Source organism: Brachycentrus maculatus, unplaced genomic scaffold (assembly GCF_059751285.1).
Source record: "Brachycentrus maculatus isolate JH-2025_06_01 unplaced genomic scaffold, ASM5975128v1 h1tg000166l, whole genome shotgun sequence".
In the NCBI taxonomy this organism is placed as follows: domain Eukaryota; kingdom Metazoa; phylum Arthropoda; class Insecta; order Trichoptera; family Brachycentridae; genus Brachycentrus; species Brachycentrus maculatus.
In genome coordinates this window covers 1,882,459-1,901,185 of record NW_028280919.1, presented here as the reverse complement: position 1 = coordinate 1,901,185, position 18,727 = coordinate 1,882,459, and the positions used below count along the sequence as shown (strand labels likewise).

The window sequence follows — 18,727 nt, the reverse complement described above, 5'->3', positions numbered from 1 at the left end:
TTTGATTTTTTAAAAACTCACCAGAGTTTCCCAAACAAGGAATAACCCGCAAAGCGTCTATTTTGGATGCTTGTCTGCAGGTAGGTTAGTAAGGATAGGGGAGGTAAATGTGAAAAATACATCACAAACACCCAGACCAATTGAAAATAAATCTTTCTTGAATTTATTTTGCAATTGGCGGGAATCAAACCCGCGACTTTAGTTTCACAGTCAAGCGTCTACCCAAATACCCCATGGTGCTATTATTTGTATATTATTTATAACAGTCCCTGTCCCAAACCTAAAAGTATGGAATTAAAGCAGAGTTGTCTAAAGAAGGATGAAAGTAGATAGAATACAGTTGAAATGCGATCATTCAAGTCAATGAGCAGTAAATGATGTATGATAGAGGTTCAAATAAGGAAATAATGCAAGGAAATGAAAAAATAAGATTATTAATAATATATAGGAGTGTTGAGATGGTTTGAATATGTGAGGAATGAAAGGTAAAACAAAAATATGAGGCGAATGTTGTTGAAAATAGAAGCAGAGGAAAAGATTAAGGAAACTTGGCATGATCAAGTATTTCAAATACTTGCAAGTGGTCAAGTCAGGAGTCAGAATAATCGGCGGGTATGTATGAGGAGATACATGAATGAAGAATGTATGCAAAGACAGTGGTTTGGTGTTTAATATTTTCAGCCTACCTCCGCTAGAAGATGTAATTATGGTAAGTTAGTTATTTAAAGTATTCATTTCCTTTTTTTCTTTAAAACAAATCATATTACAAAAAAGTCAAAAAGATTCTTTTTTGTATAATTTCTAATTATAATTTATTTTTGTGGCATTTTAATATTAAAATGAATATGTATTAAGATTGCAAAAGTTGATGAATTAAAAAATAAGTCATTTATTTATTTTATTGGCATTAATTTCATATTCTCTTAATATTACAAATAGTCAAAATGCGATTGTGATTCTACTGAATTTATTTATTTCTGTGACAGCTTTTCCACCTTGCTTGTAAACTATGACAGATTTTTTTTTTTAATTAGCAGGATTAATATTCAAGTTTTGATTTTGTATGAATAAAAATAATGAATAGAGTTTCATGCTTCTTTTATAAAAATATAAAAATCTCTAAGAGTCTTTGTACGTATACAAATGTATGTCTTTAAATTACGAAGTATGTAAACGCATTGATGGACGAAATAAATGCTGCAGAAATGAATAGCAGCAAGGTTGACTGCTAGCTGCCAGAACTCCCGATGACGGAGTAGTCTCCGAAATTAGTCCAGGTGTAATCCCAGAAGCGAGGGTCTCCACGGGGATCCAGAGGCATGTTTCCCGGAGGGACGGCGGTGGAATTGTACTGCTCCAGGATGCGTAGAAGATCCCTCAATATAATGGAATTTCTAAAAAAACATGTTAACCCTTAATTCTATGATTTTTAATTTTTTTAATTTAAAAAAATCTCAAGAAAGAAAGTAATCTAGTTATAAAAGGCTGACTTAATTCTAACACATAGGTGTGTGTTGAATATGCGACAGTGTGAATTATAACAATTCCAGACGACTAAAGGATGTTTCAACTGATGTAAAATTGTTGTTACAGAATTGCAACGGTATTCATTTCAGGGTTAAAATGGTTTATAAATAAAAATAAGTTAAGCAAGCTACTTTTTTTTACATCTCAACATAGATGGAGGAAGAATATGGAAGTCTGGGAATTTACAGGGCTTATGAGCATCATAGGCTTGGTTAAGTGGTCAATATATGCATGTGTAACATTCACCAATTTTGAAAAAATTAATTTATATTATTTCATACTAATTCATTACAATCGATTATTGAATTACATTAAAAATATATATTAGCAATCTTACTCAGAAAAGCTGGCTAAGTTTCGCTTTTCACACGGATCTTCTTTGATGTTGAAGAGACAGGGAGCTCTCAGAGGGTCGCAGAATATAGGAATCACTTGATCATCACATTTAACTGTTGCTTCATTCCTAAAAAAATTGATAAATTCCATTATAACAATGTATCATAGGAAAAATAAATAAAAGCAATTAAAAAAGTCACATCTTCATATGCTACGAGTAATACATATAGGGCTGCTTTATTCACAATCATTATTATTAAAAATCATTTGGTACAGAAATAATTAAATTTGAAATACAGTTTGTGAACAACAGTCAACACGAATGTAGAGACTTTTAGTCAATAAATCACCCGGTAATTCTAGTAATTTTCATATGGATGGATTTTGAAAATATTTAAACATAAAAAAGCAATACATATATACAAACTAAAAACCTTATTTTATCATTTAAGATAAAATTGTTTTTATTGAACGATAATGTCATCTACAAATATATATAAAACCACAAATCATAATCTCCGATTACGGAGGAACTACTGTATTATTTTCTGGTAACGTTTTAATTTTTTTACTTTCGCCTGTAAAATTTTCAACCCCCTATCACAAAGCACTAAGATAAGATAAATGTTTTTTACTTTAAACAGATTTTTTACACATTTTCTAATTTTTGGACATGTAATAGCTTCATATTTTGAGAAATTATATTTCGTGCTGAGCACCATATAGACAGAAGGTCTAGTCAATGATATTCTCTGAACCGAGATGATATCTCAGCGTTTTACATTTGTACGTACCTCATTTTATTTATTATATCTGAATTAAGATCTTGAAAGATTTTGCGAACCGCCACTCCTGCCTTGGACTCCATCACGAGGGTTGAATTATAATTTCCTTCTCTTCCCGATGGGCCATACCAATTGTCCCATTGCCCTTCATAATTAGTTCCTGGAACACAACATTCAATTTAATAAAGAATTCTGATAAAAGCGATTACTTGAAGAAAACAAAAGCAATTGCAGATGTTTTATTACTATTTTTTGAAATGGCAAAGGTATTATTTTATTTGTTATAAGTGGTAAAATATCGCTCACTCTTTTCAACAACGTCATATATCAAAAATTGACAATTTACAGTTGTGCGTGTTTTCAGAATGCCCAGAAAATGTACTATATCCCAGCAAAAGTGGCATATTTTTAACTAAATATTTACCTGCTACAGGGCAGAAAGTGTTGGTTTTGCATTTTGAAGAAAAGTTATTGTTTAATTTTTTTTTTTAAAAATACTAAATATTTTTCAAATGGAGAAAAAACATTAAGGTTTTACCTAAATAGATCTGTTGCACAGTAGAAAGTTAGATAAATGGCTTGATATTTATTTTTAGCACATTTTATTATATTCTTAAACTTTAAAAACGATCTCCTGAAAAATCTAGTTTTTTTTTAATATATATAACGTTGTTGAAGGGAGTGAGTGATATGTGATATTTAATAATTTATTACCTTTGTGAATTTTCCAATCACCTACAGTGAGTGATGCACTCCCCCAAATGTCATCGATGTTATGTAGAATCTCTGTTCTATTCGAAATGTGGTCATCAACCAAACTCTTCCACATGTCGATGGCGTCAAGCCCTTTTATTATTTCTCTACAAAGAAATCAAAATTGAGAGTGAGAAGATTGTTGACGATACGAGCAGGTATTGACAAGTGGGAAACAAATTAAACGTATGCAATCCCACCTCCGGTAATAATATCAGAGAGAATAACCAGTACAACAAATATTTTGGGTGTCTCAATCTTTATATAAGAATTTCATAATATCAACCAATTGTCATCTTACGTTAGAGTGTTACAAATGTTTGGGTTTTGAAAACAACTGCAACCCGTTAAGGCCCAGTATTCGTTAAGTCACAACTTAATTTTCTCTAAATCCAGGTAACATTTTACATAATTGGTGTTTTTCTTGTAACACCGTTTTTGCATTGAAAAAATACGTTTTTCTTCGAAATAATTATATGGTTTTGAAAAGAGGAGTTATTGAAAGGTAAGAAGTCAAAACAAAATATAAAAATATTTTTTCTATGCATATTGTAAAAACAAAAAATATCCAATATAAATAAATCAGGCGTGGACACACGTGCAGCCTTGACCGCTGCTGAACGCATTCTGATTTGAACGCTTGAGACGATCCGGAGATCTCAGCCTTAATATCTGATTAAGTCTACATCTAGGTAGGTATTATGGCTTATATAAAACCAATTAGTAGATTAGCACCTCTTATTCGAAAACCTTCCCATTTAAAAATTACAGAATATTATCCACATAACAAACGACATGAATTGCATGTGTGAAAATATAAAGTAAAAAAATCTGGGTTAGGACCTGTCGGTCTGAACCATCAAAAGCATATATGAGTAGGTCACAACTGTTTGCAGTACATATCTCTCAGAATGAATCATAAAATGAGATAATTGGATAATACATTATTTGACACATATAAATTTAATATTCCATTTGATGTATTTTTATATACCATTTGATAGATTACACTTTGCAATGCCATTAACCTAGTTATTATGATATAATTGTGAAAATAAGATAAAATATGGACTGCTATAGAGGTCACAAATAAGTGGGTGGATGAAATAGAAAATCAAACAAACCAGAAGGGTCTGTAACATCAAGTTACATACCATTTCTCCATGGTTTATCTCACAAAAAGAGTATTGTAAAAATCCCTATCAAACAAAACCTAATTTATATCCCTTTTGGTCAAAAGAACTTTGATTATTATGCAATAAAGTTGTACAACCCGCTCCATTATCCATAAAATAGAAACCAAATATAAAAGGGCTATTCATAAATGGATAATGGAAGTGAGTAGATCTGAAATCGATTGCATCATTTGACTATGTCGAATTTGACTGCAATATGCAGATTCTAATTAGAAACAATTTTAGAAGACTGCAAATTCTAATATAGAAACAAGTTTTTTTTCATATTTTATAAATAAATATGCAAAATGTGACCTCAGCACGAGAAAACTCAGTGAAGGCACATGATTGTAATTTGGAATTATGTGTATGTGTATGATGAAATAAAGATAAAAAAATAAGACCGAGAATCTCATAAAGTAAGGCCTTAATTGCTAGAATCTCATGGACCAGAACCTATATTGAAGCCTGAATGATTTAAACCAAGTAACCACCTTGAATCTCCTCCTGCAGCAGTGTACAGTGTTGGTAGCCAATCAGTTATATGCATAACTTGTCCGGCCACTCTCTGACGTTTCTTTATCAATGGACTCCAGATTAACGCCGCACCACGAACTCCACCTTCCCAGAGAGTGTTTTTTACCTGTAAAATTTTAGAATTTAATCTAACACAATACAGGCTAAAACTTCTAGATCATTATATATTATTTATAGAATCTTAACAGATCAATAAACAGATAATATTTTAAATTATCAAGTCTTTAGGAATAATTTAAGAGTTAAGAACACTTATTATGGTTAAATCATTAACACGATTTTCGATATTTTATTTACATCCATGCATAATATGCCATTTTGGTGACTGGGCCACAATTTAATTTGATAATTCAACGGTTCTAGTTAAAAGAATGAATATTTTCATTTAATTTCGTCAATGAAATAAGGCAACTGACTCGAATAATCGAGTTGTATGCTTGTTAATTACACTGCTGATATTTTTATATTATAAAATTATACTAATAAATAATAATGTGCGGAATTTTGGACGGGGATCAGAACCGTAGAGGCGCTGTTTAGAGCTGCCCAAGACAAGGGCAATTATTCTCAATTGACAGTCGACGTCAGAGGGACCTGACATGGCACCCACAAAAGAAGAAGAATAAATTTGACCAAGATATTGAAAGCTCTCGCCACATAGAAACTCGTGGTTTTCATTCGGACCCATCCATTAAAAAAAAACTTGTATTTTTTTTGACTAAGACTAATTTAATCCTATATGCGAGTACGATTGATAAGTAAGAAGTTTCAGATTAAAGTGTGAGAGTAAAATAAAGATTTTGACATTACCCCTCGAAGTGGCCAGTTAGAAGCCGCATTGATGTTGAATCCTTCAGCTGGGCCACCGTTGTCAGTAGAAAATATAATTATACTGTTGGATAACATATTTGCTGCACTTAAGGCACTCACTATGCGCCCTACAGATTCATCCAGTACTGACATGATTGCTACAAAAAATAAAAGATATATTATAAATCTTCCTGGTGCTTAGGTATCAACATCATCGTATCAACATAGAGTTATTTTGATCACTTATGAACACATTTCAGATGGGTATTTTTTACACCTGCGGACCTCTGGAGATGGGATTTGATAATTATGTACACATGGTTATGATCTTAACAAAGATTGGTATATAATAATGTATATATTTATATGTAAACAATGGATAAATCCTTCTTTTTTTTATTTAAAATAAGGTGCTTAAAACATCAATCGACCAAACAGGTACAAATACCTTTCCTGACCGAAGTGTGTTAGGTAAAGTAAGTTAATCAGTCCTGCGCTTCGAATACCAGTCCAGAGTGATAATAAATAAATATTAGAATGAAAAATCAATAATATTTATTTTGACCTCCATGGGAATCAAATCCAGAACCTCCAGCACAGTAGTCATATGCACTAGCCACTACACTAAGGAGACGGATATTATAAATACAGTAAAAAAAAAAATAGCCTTAACTTAATATGGCACATGACCTCATGCAGTTAGGAATCTGACAATGTTTTTGAATGTGTGTTTATTTTGTTTGTAATAAATTAATCATATTAAGCTGTGAAAAAAATTAAAAATTTTGACTATTGGGTATGTAAACGCCCATGAACGTGCAGTGATTTACATTCACATGCAAAAAAGTTTAGCATCGCAATTTTACTGAATAGAACACAGATGATATTAACTAAATAAGATGGTATTATCCACAGAACAAATTTTATAGTGAAAGGATGACCCACACAGTCTATTTTTTTCTCTTTTCACCCATAGTTGTTGTCGACCAAAAATACCTGAGGCTATATAGACCAGGCATGTCAAAATCACGGCGAGTATTTTTTTTGCGGCCCGCGTGTACCCGCGGTTATATTTTTCATTTATTCAAATTTTTCATTGAAATATTTTTTTTGTACAGGAACATATGATATTCTTTTACAAAATCATTAAGTTGGATCTACTGTACCTTATGTAACCGTCATAGCTGACTAATAATAGCTTATTCACTTAAAGTTGGATAAAAATAAAAATGAGATTTTCGAGTTTTTCGATGTAGCCCGCTGGCGTACCCAAAATACCTTATGCAGCCCTTGGTGGCTTTTGAGTTTGACACCTCTGATATAGATGATACAGTACACCCAGATTGTGTTTTGCGTGTGATGGAAAGATTTTTAAGCGCCTACCTGCAAATCTGCGACGTTGATAGTTGGCGATCTCTGGGAATTTTTCTACAGCACTGTCAGGAGCCGGGAGGGGGTTATACGGGTTTCCTGAATGCACTGCGGCGTGAGCCACATATAAGAACAATGGCTTAGATGTATTATGCGTGTTTATCAACTTGACCGCTCGATCCGTGAACACATCAGTAGAATATTGGCCGTGGAGATCCCACGCTACATCCATATCTAATCTTGAAAAAAATCAGAATTTTAGAAAAAATGTTTTTTATTAGATAACTCAACTGCCTTCGCATATGTTTTTAGTATTTTATGTATTGTATAAACAAAAAATAAAGCCAAATGAACAATCAGGTGTGAACCATCTCACCTCTCCGCATATCAAGTCCCCACGAACCTCGTTCCTCCGCAGTATGGTCAAAGTAATCTTGGTGACCAGACCAATATCCCAAGTGGGATTCAAATCTGTAAAAAATATGTTAATATCAATAACAGACAAAGCAGGTAGTTAGTTATTTAAAACATAATTCCGGATAACCCACAATGACGTAATTTAACCTTTATATGTAATAAATTTATATGTTTATATGGGAATCGACCTCGCAAGAGGCTAATCCCTCTTAAAAACAGACCACAAGGCCTACACCAAGAAGAAGCTTTAACCTCTAAGCTGCTCGATTTCGAGTGTCAAACTTTCCGTCCCGTGCTGGATTATTTTACATTACAATATTTTTGACAAAAAAAGCATATTTTTTGTAGTGAAACTTTCGGGTATCCATCATAGATGTTCACAGTATACAATGCACTTTACTTATTATGTTTTTATGGTGTATTTACACAAAAATATTAAAACATTACGGACTCGCGGCCTAAAGTATGGCGGCTGTATAGAAGACGCGGCTGTCGTATCTGCGGAGCACGAGCCGACCGGAAGTATTCACGATAAAGTTGACACTAAATTAAAATAATTTTGATATTTTATGACAATATATCAAAGAGAACTAATTCATCCATGCCTCGAACCAAATTTAAGTGCAAAAAATTATCCATAGGTGTTGATATAAGTACGTAAAGTTGAAAAACGACTATGCATGCGATCCACAGTCAACGGTACTTCTATAAAAAATGACAATAGATGCGATCCGCAGCTTACGGGTTAAGTAAAAACCTTTTAATAAATGATCCTCCCACGTTTAAAACGAACACCGAATTTCTATTCGCTTTTTGTTTGCCATTAAAATGTAATTAAATTTGTTGTTAATTAACTAATTACTGCGATATTCGCAACATTCATGACCTTTAATTGAAAATAATTTCACATTGCAGAGATTGATTAAATACCTCAAGCCCCCCAAGCGAACATATAAAGAAGTACGAGATCGTTCATAAGATAACGAGCAAACCCTTTTGCTTTGAAATGAGATTGTTATCAAAAGCCTTTAACTATATTAAATCCTTTCAAAAGTCAGGATAAGAAAGTGACTTCTATTCAGGAAAACAAAAATAAATTAAATTAATCCACCCATTTTATAATTATTTGGGTATAGATTGTATATATGTATGAGGAGATGCATGAATATAGAAGAGGCAAAGAATGTTTGCAAAGACAGAGTGGTGTGGCGTTCGATTCTCTCTGCCTACCCCTGCGGGGAAGCGGCGTGATGGTTAGTTAGTTAGTTTTGTATATATATTGGATATGATTTTTTTTAAATGCTATCACGATTTTGATAAGCAAAAAAACTTATAAATAAATTTAAATTTCGACATTCTACTTAGGTATGTATGTTTATTGCATTGCAAACTCAAAAACAGAGAAAAGAGTTTTGTTTTTAAATGTAAAAACATTGATTTATTGATTTGGCATTAACTTTGTGGAATAATATGATAATTTAAATATGAAAATAGGACTTTTTAAGCTTATTTTTCACCACTTTCAAGAACTACCAATGTTTTCATCATAGTTTGTATTTTCACCTGTTAATGAGAACACCTGTAGTTCTCAAAACTAGTTGTGCTTACATTAATAAACTCAAAAGTGGTCATGTGAATCTCAAAGATAATTTCTAGAAAAGACAAGACTTTAAGATTTAGTAAAAGCATAATTTATCTTGCTAATGACACCCTGCTACATTTAAGTATAAAGTGAGCAATTTCTCTCTAATATTTACACTTGCCGAATTGATATATTTAAATACAACTAATTTGATAGTTTTATAACATGTAAGTACTATACTAAATTGGCTTATAAAACTAAATTAATTCCTTACCCTCGGTGAAGTGGAGAGTATTCAGATTTATAATGGCCAAGATGCCATTTCCCTACTATATGGTTTGTGTAGCCTAGATCTTTTAGATACTCGGGAAATATTTTTTCCTTCAGCGGTAATCCTCTGGGCTCGGCTGCATACAGAACTGTGTGTTGCATTCCTGAAATATAAGTACTGACTGAGAACTGACTAAAATAGTAAAAGGCTCCTAATTTTCAGTATTTTGTATTGGCAAAAATAATACCCTGAAGAAACATAGAAAATAAAGTATAAGAAAAATATATAATTTTGTATGTAGTATTTACCTGTATGTATCGGATATTTTCCTGTCATCAGCGCAGATCTTGACGGTGTACATATTGGATTCACATAATAATTATTGAGAATTAATCCGGAGTAAGCCAATGCGTCAATATTCGGAGTCGGAATCTGATTCGATCCATGAAAGCCGACGTCATTCCAACCCTATAATTAAACGTAAGCTTTAAGTTTGTTTGACTAATTGATAATTAAAAATCAAAGTATAAATAGCTCGTCTTTACTCTTACCAAGTCATCCGCTAATATAAACACAATGTTGGGTCTCTCGCTCGCTTGACATTTGACAGCCGCTGTCAAAATAATCAAATAAATGGAGGTAATAATATTTTTGCGGAAGTGGGCAGAATACTTTTCTGATATAAACAACATTTCATCTGAAACAAATAAGAGGAAAAACATCAACATTCAAATCATAAATAAAATTAATATAAATCTATTATTGCTGCCAAGATTTTTGAAAATAATTATATATTTGACCGGAAACATGTTGTTTGTAATACTAACGTCAAATTTTCATATTCAATATTTAATTTCTCATATTTTCCGAATATTTTATCACTTAAAAAAATCATGCATTTTTATGAATTTTTCAAATTATTGTTTCAATGAATGACTATTTCAAATACACTTAATACAATACCATCGAAAAATGGCGTTCGGTTAACAGTTTTAATTTTCGTTTTAACACTGACTGAGAATACAAAAATATCCACAAACATTAATATTATATTATACGGTTAATCCTAGTTATATTAAGTCGTAAAAAGTAATACAAAAACTAAGCGATGCGTTAAAAATCACAACTCCTCGAATTTCATGTTACATCGATCTCGACGAATGCGCAGACTCTATTAATGTAAACAAAATTTTAGCAGGATGTAAGATGTCTAGAATTTGAAGATAAAAACAATATTTAATCTAAAGACATACCGCAACTGTTTGTTAACGAGTGACAACTAACCTAGTATTGCATTTTGAATACACACAGATAAATATCACCTTATTTATCACCCAATTGTTTATAATATTTGTATTTTGGAAAATTATCTACCTGCTTATCGTGATAATATACTATATCATAATATTTACACAAAGTAATAAATACGTGATAAATTGACAGTTATCTTTTTCGATGTTATTCTACATGGTTATAGGTTATAATTATAATGATACTGACTCGTATTATTGATAGGCTTGCCAGATTTCTGAAATATTCAGCCGGGACACCTGAATGCACCCAGCGTACAGTACAGTGAAATAACTGACAAAGTAATTATCCTAAATAATCCTTCATAGTTAATTATTTTTAGACCTTTTGGTCATCTATAGTCAAATTTAATTTTGACTGGGACGTGAAGTAAACCAGCCAGGACATCGGGATTTTGTCTGAAAACCTGGACCGTCCCGGTCAAACCGGGACGTCTGGCGAGCCTAGATCTAGATAAAATAATACTGACTTGTATTATTGCACAAGTGTCTGAAGATGTAAGAAAAACGTTGAATGGGAACATAGACAACTGAAATTTATCCAGTTTTTCTAATGCACTATAACAAGGTTTTATAATAATGTGTTTAAAAATAAGGTTTATTTAATAATGATGTAATTACACCTATATGGTTACCAATTACACTGTAATTTATTTATTTATTTACCCTCGCTTAGTAGCTACATACCAGTGCATGCTATTGTATATAGTTTATAGTATAAAGTAGGTAAAAGTATAACTTGATGAAGAAAAAATGGTTTTATTACGACAACTGTAACATTGATCACTTTTTAAAGGTATTAGTTTTACATTTGGTTTTGTTTTGAAAGTTATAAAAAAATACTAACGTATGTTGGAACTTGATCGTAAAATTGATGATTTTTTCATGTAATTGCTAACAAAACAATTCAGAGTTGGTAACTGATAAATATGAAGTGCTTTTAAAAAAATCATCCTGTAAAGACGAATTCAATTTGCGAAAGTGAGTTTCTTGTATTCGTTTGTAAAATCAGTCCTAAATTAGTCCTTATAACTATCAGAGTATGAGTAATTTATTCCATTGACTACATGGAATAAGGAACAACAGACTAAGGGAAATATGGAGAATGGAACCATCCAGACTCCCTCATATTACACTGTACGACTAACCCCATGATAGACGATTCCCAGACAGAGCACCAAAGAGATGGATCGACAGCTGGGAATCCTACATCTAACAGAAGAAGAAGAAGAGATTATATGGAGAGTCACGTTGTATTTCGTCTCACCAATAGTGCTTCCAGCAACTCTGTAAATAACTTTGTTGCTAGTTTCGCTCAGCGCCAGCCGCGGCCTAGGGCACGCTAAATTGTCGCTACAGCACTGTGTTCGGCATTATATTCTCAAAACTGTTTGACAATACAATACTCGTAACGTGTGACTACATTGTACACTAATAATTATTAGGTATCACTCTGCATGCAGGTACTTTAACCGGATATATTTTTTTGTTATCTCCCGCAGCAGGTATTGCCCCCAAACTCCGAATTGTAACAATCGAAAGCCCGACGTGATGATGAGTCTGAAAAACCTGCCGGTTTTCAATAAATTAACATAATAATGAGCTTGATAACTGTATTATTTATTTCACACATCGTACATATATATATACATACATAAGGTACATTGTACATATCTATACGTCATACATATTATGTTTTACATACAATGGTTAATTCGATGGTGTATATCGGACTGCGCTAAAAATAAAATTTTAAACATCTGTACGAAGGTGCATATCAAATCTTTTCTTTTATCACAATGATTTCTTTCATAATATTTTTGTAATGCTGGTATATTGTTTTAAAATTACACACGTATAAAGAGAGCTTTTTTTAAACAAAAAAGTTCCCGGAACTCACTTCATGTCAAGCTTTTTACTAAAAAAATACACATATTCAAATATCCTTTAAATATTCATAAAAATACCATACTTTATCATTTTGGCGAATTATATCAATATGGATTGTAATTACGTAAGCACAAACATTGTTTCTTCTTATTTATTTTGAAAATTAAAAAAATATGTATACATATATATCAGTGAAAAAAGGTGCCAGAAAGCCGTTCCACCGCGTTACATCGAAAAAAAGCCCTGTTTATAAATATGTTAAACCCGTTTCACCGTAATTTGGCAAAATCAAATTTATTAAATTTACTTCAAACATGTATGTATATAAATGGCTATTTATAAAATATCTATTATTGATTCGATAGAGTGTTGAATACCAATGGGTGTAGATACGAGTTAAACGAAGAATATGAACCAAATATTTCAATAAACTTCCTACAGATATAAAAAAGGTATTAAAATCCCATAAAAATAAATGAAATACCTTTTATACATGTAAATAAAAAAAATCACACGCGAAATAAGTGATACAATTAAAAAACTATTAAATCATTCACAAATATAAACAATAAACAATGAGTCTAAGTGTCTCTCCAAGCACAAGAGCTTAGTCTCTTTATTGGAGAGGAACAGCGTACCTTATATTAAGATATGTTTAAAGTAGCAAATGTTTTTTTGTAAATATATAAAGTAAATATTGAATAAAAAAATCAAAAATATTAAAGGTAACAAAAAATCTAAGCCAAATCTCCCCGGCCTAAATTTTTGTACATGCTAAAAAATACCTTATACTTTCCCTCTTTCCCTTAATATTTTTTTTTCTATCCTCTGAGTTATTTCTTTTCTCGATATGAAATTGTTGGACAAAACTTTGACATTTAGTAGGCGATACTGACGGCCCCAAGAAGCCAAAGGCCATTTTTTAATACATAAATTACAGTTTGTATAATACTCGTATACTTATGAATAATGTATTGCTCGCTAGTCTTGAAATTAACTGCACGTGAAAAGCATTGTACTTTATTTACAGAACTAATCGTTAATATAACCATAATATTTTATCGCCTTCCATCTCGGTATGCAGCAGTATAAATACAAAACAGGAGAGTTCATCGATTTGCAGGCAATAACCTGTAAGTTATGCGTTAGGCATTTACGAATTCAATGCACTGAATGTGCGACTTTTTTGGCAAACTTATCGAAATTAACATAACTGAAATTACGCATAGTGGAATTATCATATTCCATATGCGAAAAGGGCACTTATCTACGTAAATTCGTAATATTTTATGTCAACCAGAAAAAAAAACGTCTTGGATATGTAGTCATTAAAAAGATATAAACAAAATAAAATAATGCGTATTCTATTGCGTATTGTACTATTGCTTTAGATCAGTGGTTCCCAAAGTGGTCCTTACGGCCCCCAGGTGGTCCTTGCAAGGTTAAATATAAAATTTTAAAAAATTATGACGATTTTTTATTAATATGGGAGTTAAAGAATAAATAACAACGAATAAATTATTTCATTAATTGATTCGGCAGTCACTTTGTGGTAAAATCTATCCATTTTGGATTAATGTAGTACTTGGTAAATACCACTTTTTCTAAAAATCTACTGTGACACATGTTTCGAAAAAGTGGTATTTACTAAGTAATACATTCATTTAAAATGAATAAATTATTGGCTAATTTTAAAATAAATTTCTTAAAATGCCATCTTCCTCACTCTTCAAAACATTTTTTATCTGAACAAGTAGAAAATACTTTTTCAATAAAATGTTTCATTTATATCTTATTTTTACGTCACCATTTACCCACCATTCAAGACATTAAACTTAAATTTGTAATTTTTCTATTATGCATTTATGTAGTTTTTACCCAGGGTCCGAAGGTAAGTTTTGACTTTGAAAAGGGGTCCGTAGGCCAAAAGAGTTTAGGAGCCACTGCTTTAGATAGATACTAAAAACATCACTGTAGGGATGTTATTTTCATTTCTCACATCGGCACTGCGCTAGATTATTTCATCTCTAGCACTTATTATTGGAGCAAAGTTATCAATTTTTGCTTTTGCAGTGTTTAGGCTATTAGGTATTATGCAACCGCAATCTCTGCGGCAGTCGTTTACCGAACTGCGATTAAGCAATTATTTAATCTAATTAACGATGTTTTTATACAATAATATTTAAAACATTTTCATTAGTGTGCCCATGGTGCATCGACTAAACGTCCAATTATTAATTTTGATCCTTTATTATATGGCTCATGTTAAATCAACAACGGTGATGAAAATATTTTTTTAAATGTAAGCGTGCGTTTAAACGATTATTATTATTAATTTAGTGATACAAAATACATATTCGTAACCGTGTTGCTACGAATCTTACTGGATTCTAGCTAGATATACATTACGTAAATGTTACTCAAAATCGGTCAATGTTGATTTCATTTTTTCATTGATTTAAATCAGATGCAATATGTTACAAATAACTTGCGAATTGGGTAGATATTCTGTACCTATGGTTATTCTTTTTTTAGTTATTCGGATAGTGAGTTACAGAGAAAGGATAAGTCCTTATTCACGACGTTCACTTGTGGGTCAGGACTTTCGCGCCAGTCAATACAAAAAATGTTTCGCTTAGCGAGTAAGATTCTGGAACAAACTATGCTCGTTATAAGAGGTTCCACGGTATTCTACAACTTGGTTTATTTTGTATTGTTGTTTTTTGGTGGCGAATCGTGATTTCAGCGATTATTTGAAGAAATATTTGCAATCTGATAGACTCAAAGGGTTTCGTTGCGCAATATCCGGCAACGATAGCTCGTTACAAAATTGTAGAATGTGGAACTGTACTTTTTCCAGCAAGATTTAATTATTTACCTTAGGATTAAACATTCGAAATATTTCTTTACATCCCCGCAAGTAAACGGCGAATGGCTACGTCGCAATGTCAAGACATACAAGCAAACATTTTAATACTTTTTATGTTACTTCAGTTGGTAATTATGAAGATAGGTTATTTGTAATTATATAATTGTAAGGTAGTTGATGCTGAAGTAGTAAATTGTGAGGATGATGCTGAATGTGGACAAACGAGAATTTAAAAATTACCTTATGTTAAAGGTACATATTTCCCATTGTTTTTAAATCAACTTTTTTGCGAATCAACATTGTGGAGCGTATACATTGTAACTCAAAAATATATTAGAATAAAAAAGTATATCATTGTTAAATATGTTAATACCTACCTATATACCAAACAGGTATATATCAGTTTAAATATTATGACTGAAATTTGGTATTTCTAGGGTTATTATATTATAAAATAGCAGAGTTATTTTTTATAGAGGTTTTTGAAGAAAAATATTACATGAAGAATTTTAACAATGGAGGCGTGCTGGAGACCCTAGATATTTTTAAAATGTATTAAAATAATTCAATATTGTAACCACATCTTACTTCTTCAAGGATAAAAAATTATAACAAAGTAAGTACCTAAATAATTATAAAAAAAACCTTTTTTGAATTCATTATATATACCTAGGTCTCCAGAACAAGTACCTACATATGTCTTCTGCCCACGTAAAGGCACACAATATTGTATTTCATATTTTTTTCTTACTAAACCTACACATTTCTGATTTATGCAATTTGTTAGCATTAAAAGTGAAATCTGTAGATAAAGTCGGTTACTAAATTTGTATACGTCACTACAGTAGCCAATTCGCTTTCTTTTGTCGTTCTAAATCGGAAGTGTTTCTTTTGCAATTAGATATTCATTTTTTATGCAACCTTGAGGAAAAAAATATGTATCTACCAATATACGTAATCGACTCAATCACTCAGAATTTCAGACGTTTGTATTCTTTCATCATGTTTGTACCATATATGACAATAATAAAAATGTTACTTTTTAATACAATTATTTGGCAATGTTATAGTATATAACCACTCGCTTTGTAAATATCCCTTTATCCAAACTTGACATACGTAGAACTCAATACAATAAAGTGAATTGCGATAAATAATGGATATACTGCAGAATTTATTGATTATCTCTGTAAAAAAAGTATTTACACAATTTTTATATACCACAATGACCAAAAATTAAAATTAAAATAGTAAATGGAGTAGAATCATTTTTGTAAATGATATGTTTAACAAATAACAACGGTGAGTGGTTATATATACTTACATTACTATAATTTTTTAGTAAAAAATGAAAAATAACTAGCCTCAAAGTAAAATGGTTTAAATGTAATAATAAGCATATATTAATTTTTGAAAAAAAAACAATAAAGGAAAAATATGTTCGCTGGGATGCCGAATAAGGTATATCGTAGTCGTACAGGAGAAAGTGACTAACTACCAAAACGTAAAATGTTCAGGAGGGCCATTTAAGTCACTTTTGTTTGGCAAGAAAATAAACATCAATGCAGTTAGTATTTTTTACCAAGTCAATATATTATAATTCCAAGTTTAAAATCATTTGGGATTTTTTCAGGGCAATATTAAGCTAGTAAGATATCAAATAGTCAATGATCACGTTTTTGTAAAACAATGCACTTGGTCACTTTCTCCTGTATGACTACGATATGTATATGAAAGGTCAAAAAATATAAAATATTTTTTTGTTGTTGGAATATTACGTAAATTTTTTATCAACTACGGCTGTCATAATAGCCTCCTATCTTCGAACACTGTTCAGGTATTTATATGCAGCAGGTCTGTATGTTTATACCACAAAAATACATATATGTGTGTTTGTATTTATTTCATATATAAATCTACTATACTATACCTATAAGTACTATAGGCACCTATACACACCTTGAGGGACTCGTATACATTAGCACTAGTTCGTGCATCTTAAAAAATCTTTCAAAATAGTACGGGTATACAACCCCAAGTACTCTAATCATCGCTGCTTTTCCCTTTCCAAGAGGAAAAGATGAAGAAGACTTAGTGAATATTACCTACTATTTCTCTTCTATTTCACATGAACAAATTTAATGGCCTCTTAATTTAATTAACAGATCCATACAGGTTACTAGATTTTCGAATGTGTGATTAAAAAATCAATCATTTAGATCTACTGCAAAATTATGCTAATGCACTTACAAAAATAAGGTGAAGATAAAGATATGTACTGAATAATAATGTTGAAATTAAATTATTGTAAATATATCTATGATTTTAATAAACCTTTTGAAAAGATATCAAGGTTTGATGGTAAAATACATAATAATGGTTTGGAAATGTTTTTGAGAAACGTGTATTACTGACACGAATTTCTGAGAATTTGTATATTATATCGGCAATATTATAATAACACTCAACAAGAGCTTTTGAAACCCTTATGATGATCATTACACACAAATTTATTAAAACAATCAAAGCATTTTTTTTTTAATGGAAGTTTTGCAATTTTCGTGAAACACAAGAGCAACTTACTTCAAAAATGTGTGATCTTGATTACTTATATCATAAAAGTAAACAAAAATATTGATTACTGGACGAGAGTATCACACACATGCACAACTGTTCACTACTAAATACTGTATTGTACTGAACTGAACTGAATAACGAAACTGATTCCGGAATCTTGTCGCTTTTGCGCCGCATGTAATGTAATGACTCCATTCAAATTTTAATTAGAGTTCATTCCGTCAAGGTACAAAAGGGCATTGTGTATTTTCACTCGAGAGGAATATCGAATTCAATACACTCTTCATACAATTTTTCTTTTCATTATTTGGGCTTATTTTTTATAAAATCAATCATTTCATTCATCGGAGAAACAGCATTTTAAGGCCCAGTATTCGTTAAGTCGCAACATAATTTTCTGTAAATCCAGGTAATTGATTTTTTTCTTAAAACACCGTTTTTGCATTGAAAAAAGTAAGTTTTTCTCCGAAATAATGGTTTTGAAAAGAAAAGAGTTATTTTAAGGTAAGGAGTTAAA

The 18,727-nt window shown here is 31.3% G+C and overlaps 1 protein-coding gene across 1 annotated transcript; it reads right to left on the bottom strand.

Annotated features, from left to right (window-relative positions):
• Positions 1-811: 811 nt before the first annotated feature.
• LOC148308436 (arylsulfatase B) lies at positions 812-18,332 on the bottom strand. The gene is made up of 12 exons (XM_088261762.1): positions 18,217-18,332; positions 10,116-10,261; positions 9,873-10,032; positions 9,568-9,727; positions 7,671-7,765; positions 7,307-7,528; positions 5,924-6,081; positions 5,071-5,219; positions 3,363-3,508; positions 2,658-2,808; positions 1,865-1,990; positions 812-1,394 (listed from the first exon to the last, which is right to left on the bottom strand). The coding sequence occupies exons 2-12, from the start codon at positions 10,254-10,256 to the stop codon at positions 1,229-1,231; spliced, it is 1,674 nt and encodes a 557-aa protein (XP_088117888.1). The 5' UTR covers positions 10,257-10,261; positions 18,217-18,332; the 3' UTR covers positions 812-1,228.
• Between the last annotated feature and the right edge of the window lie 395 nt (positions 18,333-18,727).

Bases quoted from the DNA above. Each gene is read 5' to 3' on its own strand.
- LOC148308436 (XM_088261762.1), bottom strand. From the start codon at position 10,256: ATGTTGTTTATATCAGAAAAGTATTCTGCCCACTTCCGCAAAAATATT. The intron at 3,509-5,070 runs GTGGTTACTTGG...ATTTCTTTGTAG, and splicing joins GCTGCAGGAGGAGATTCAAG to AGAAATAATAAAAGGGCTTG. The intron at 2,809-3,362 runs GTAATAAATTAT...GTTGTGTTCCAG, and splicing joins TGATTGGAAAATTCACAAAG to GAACTAATTATGAAGGGCAA.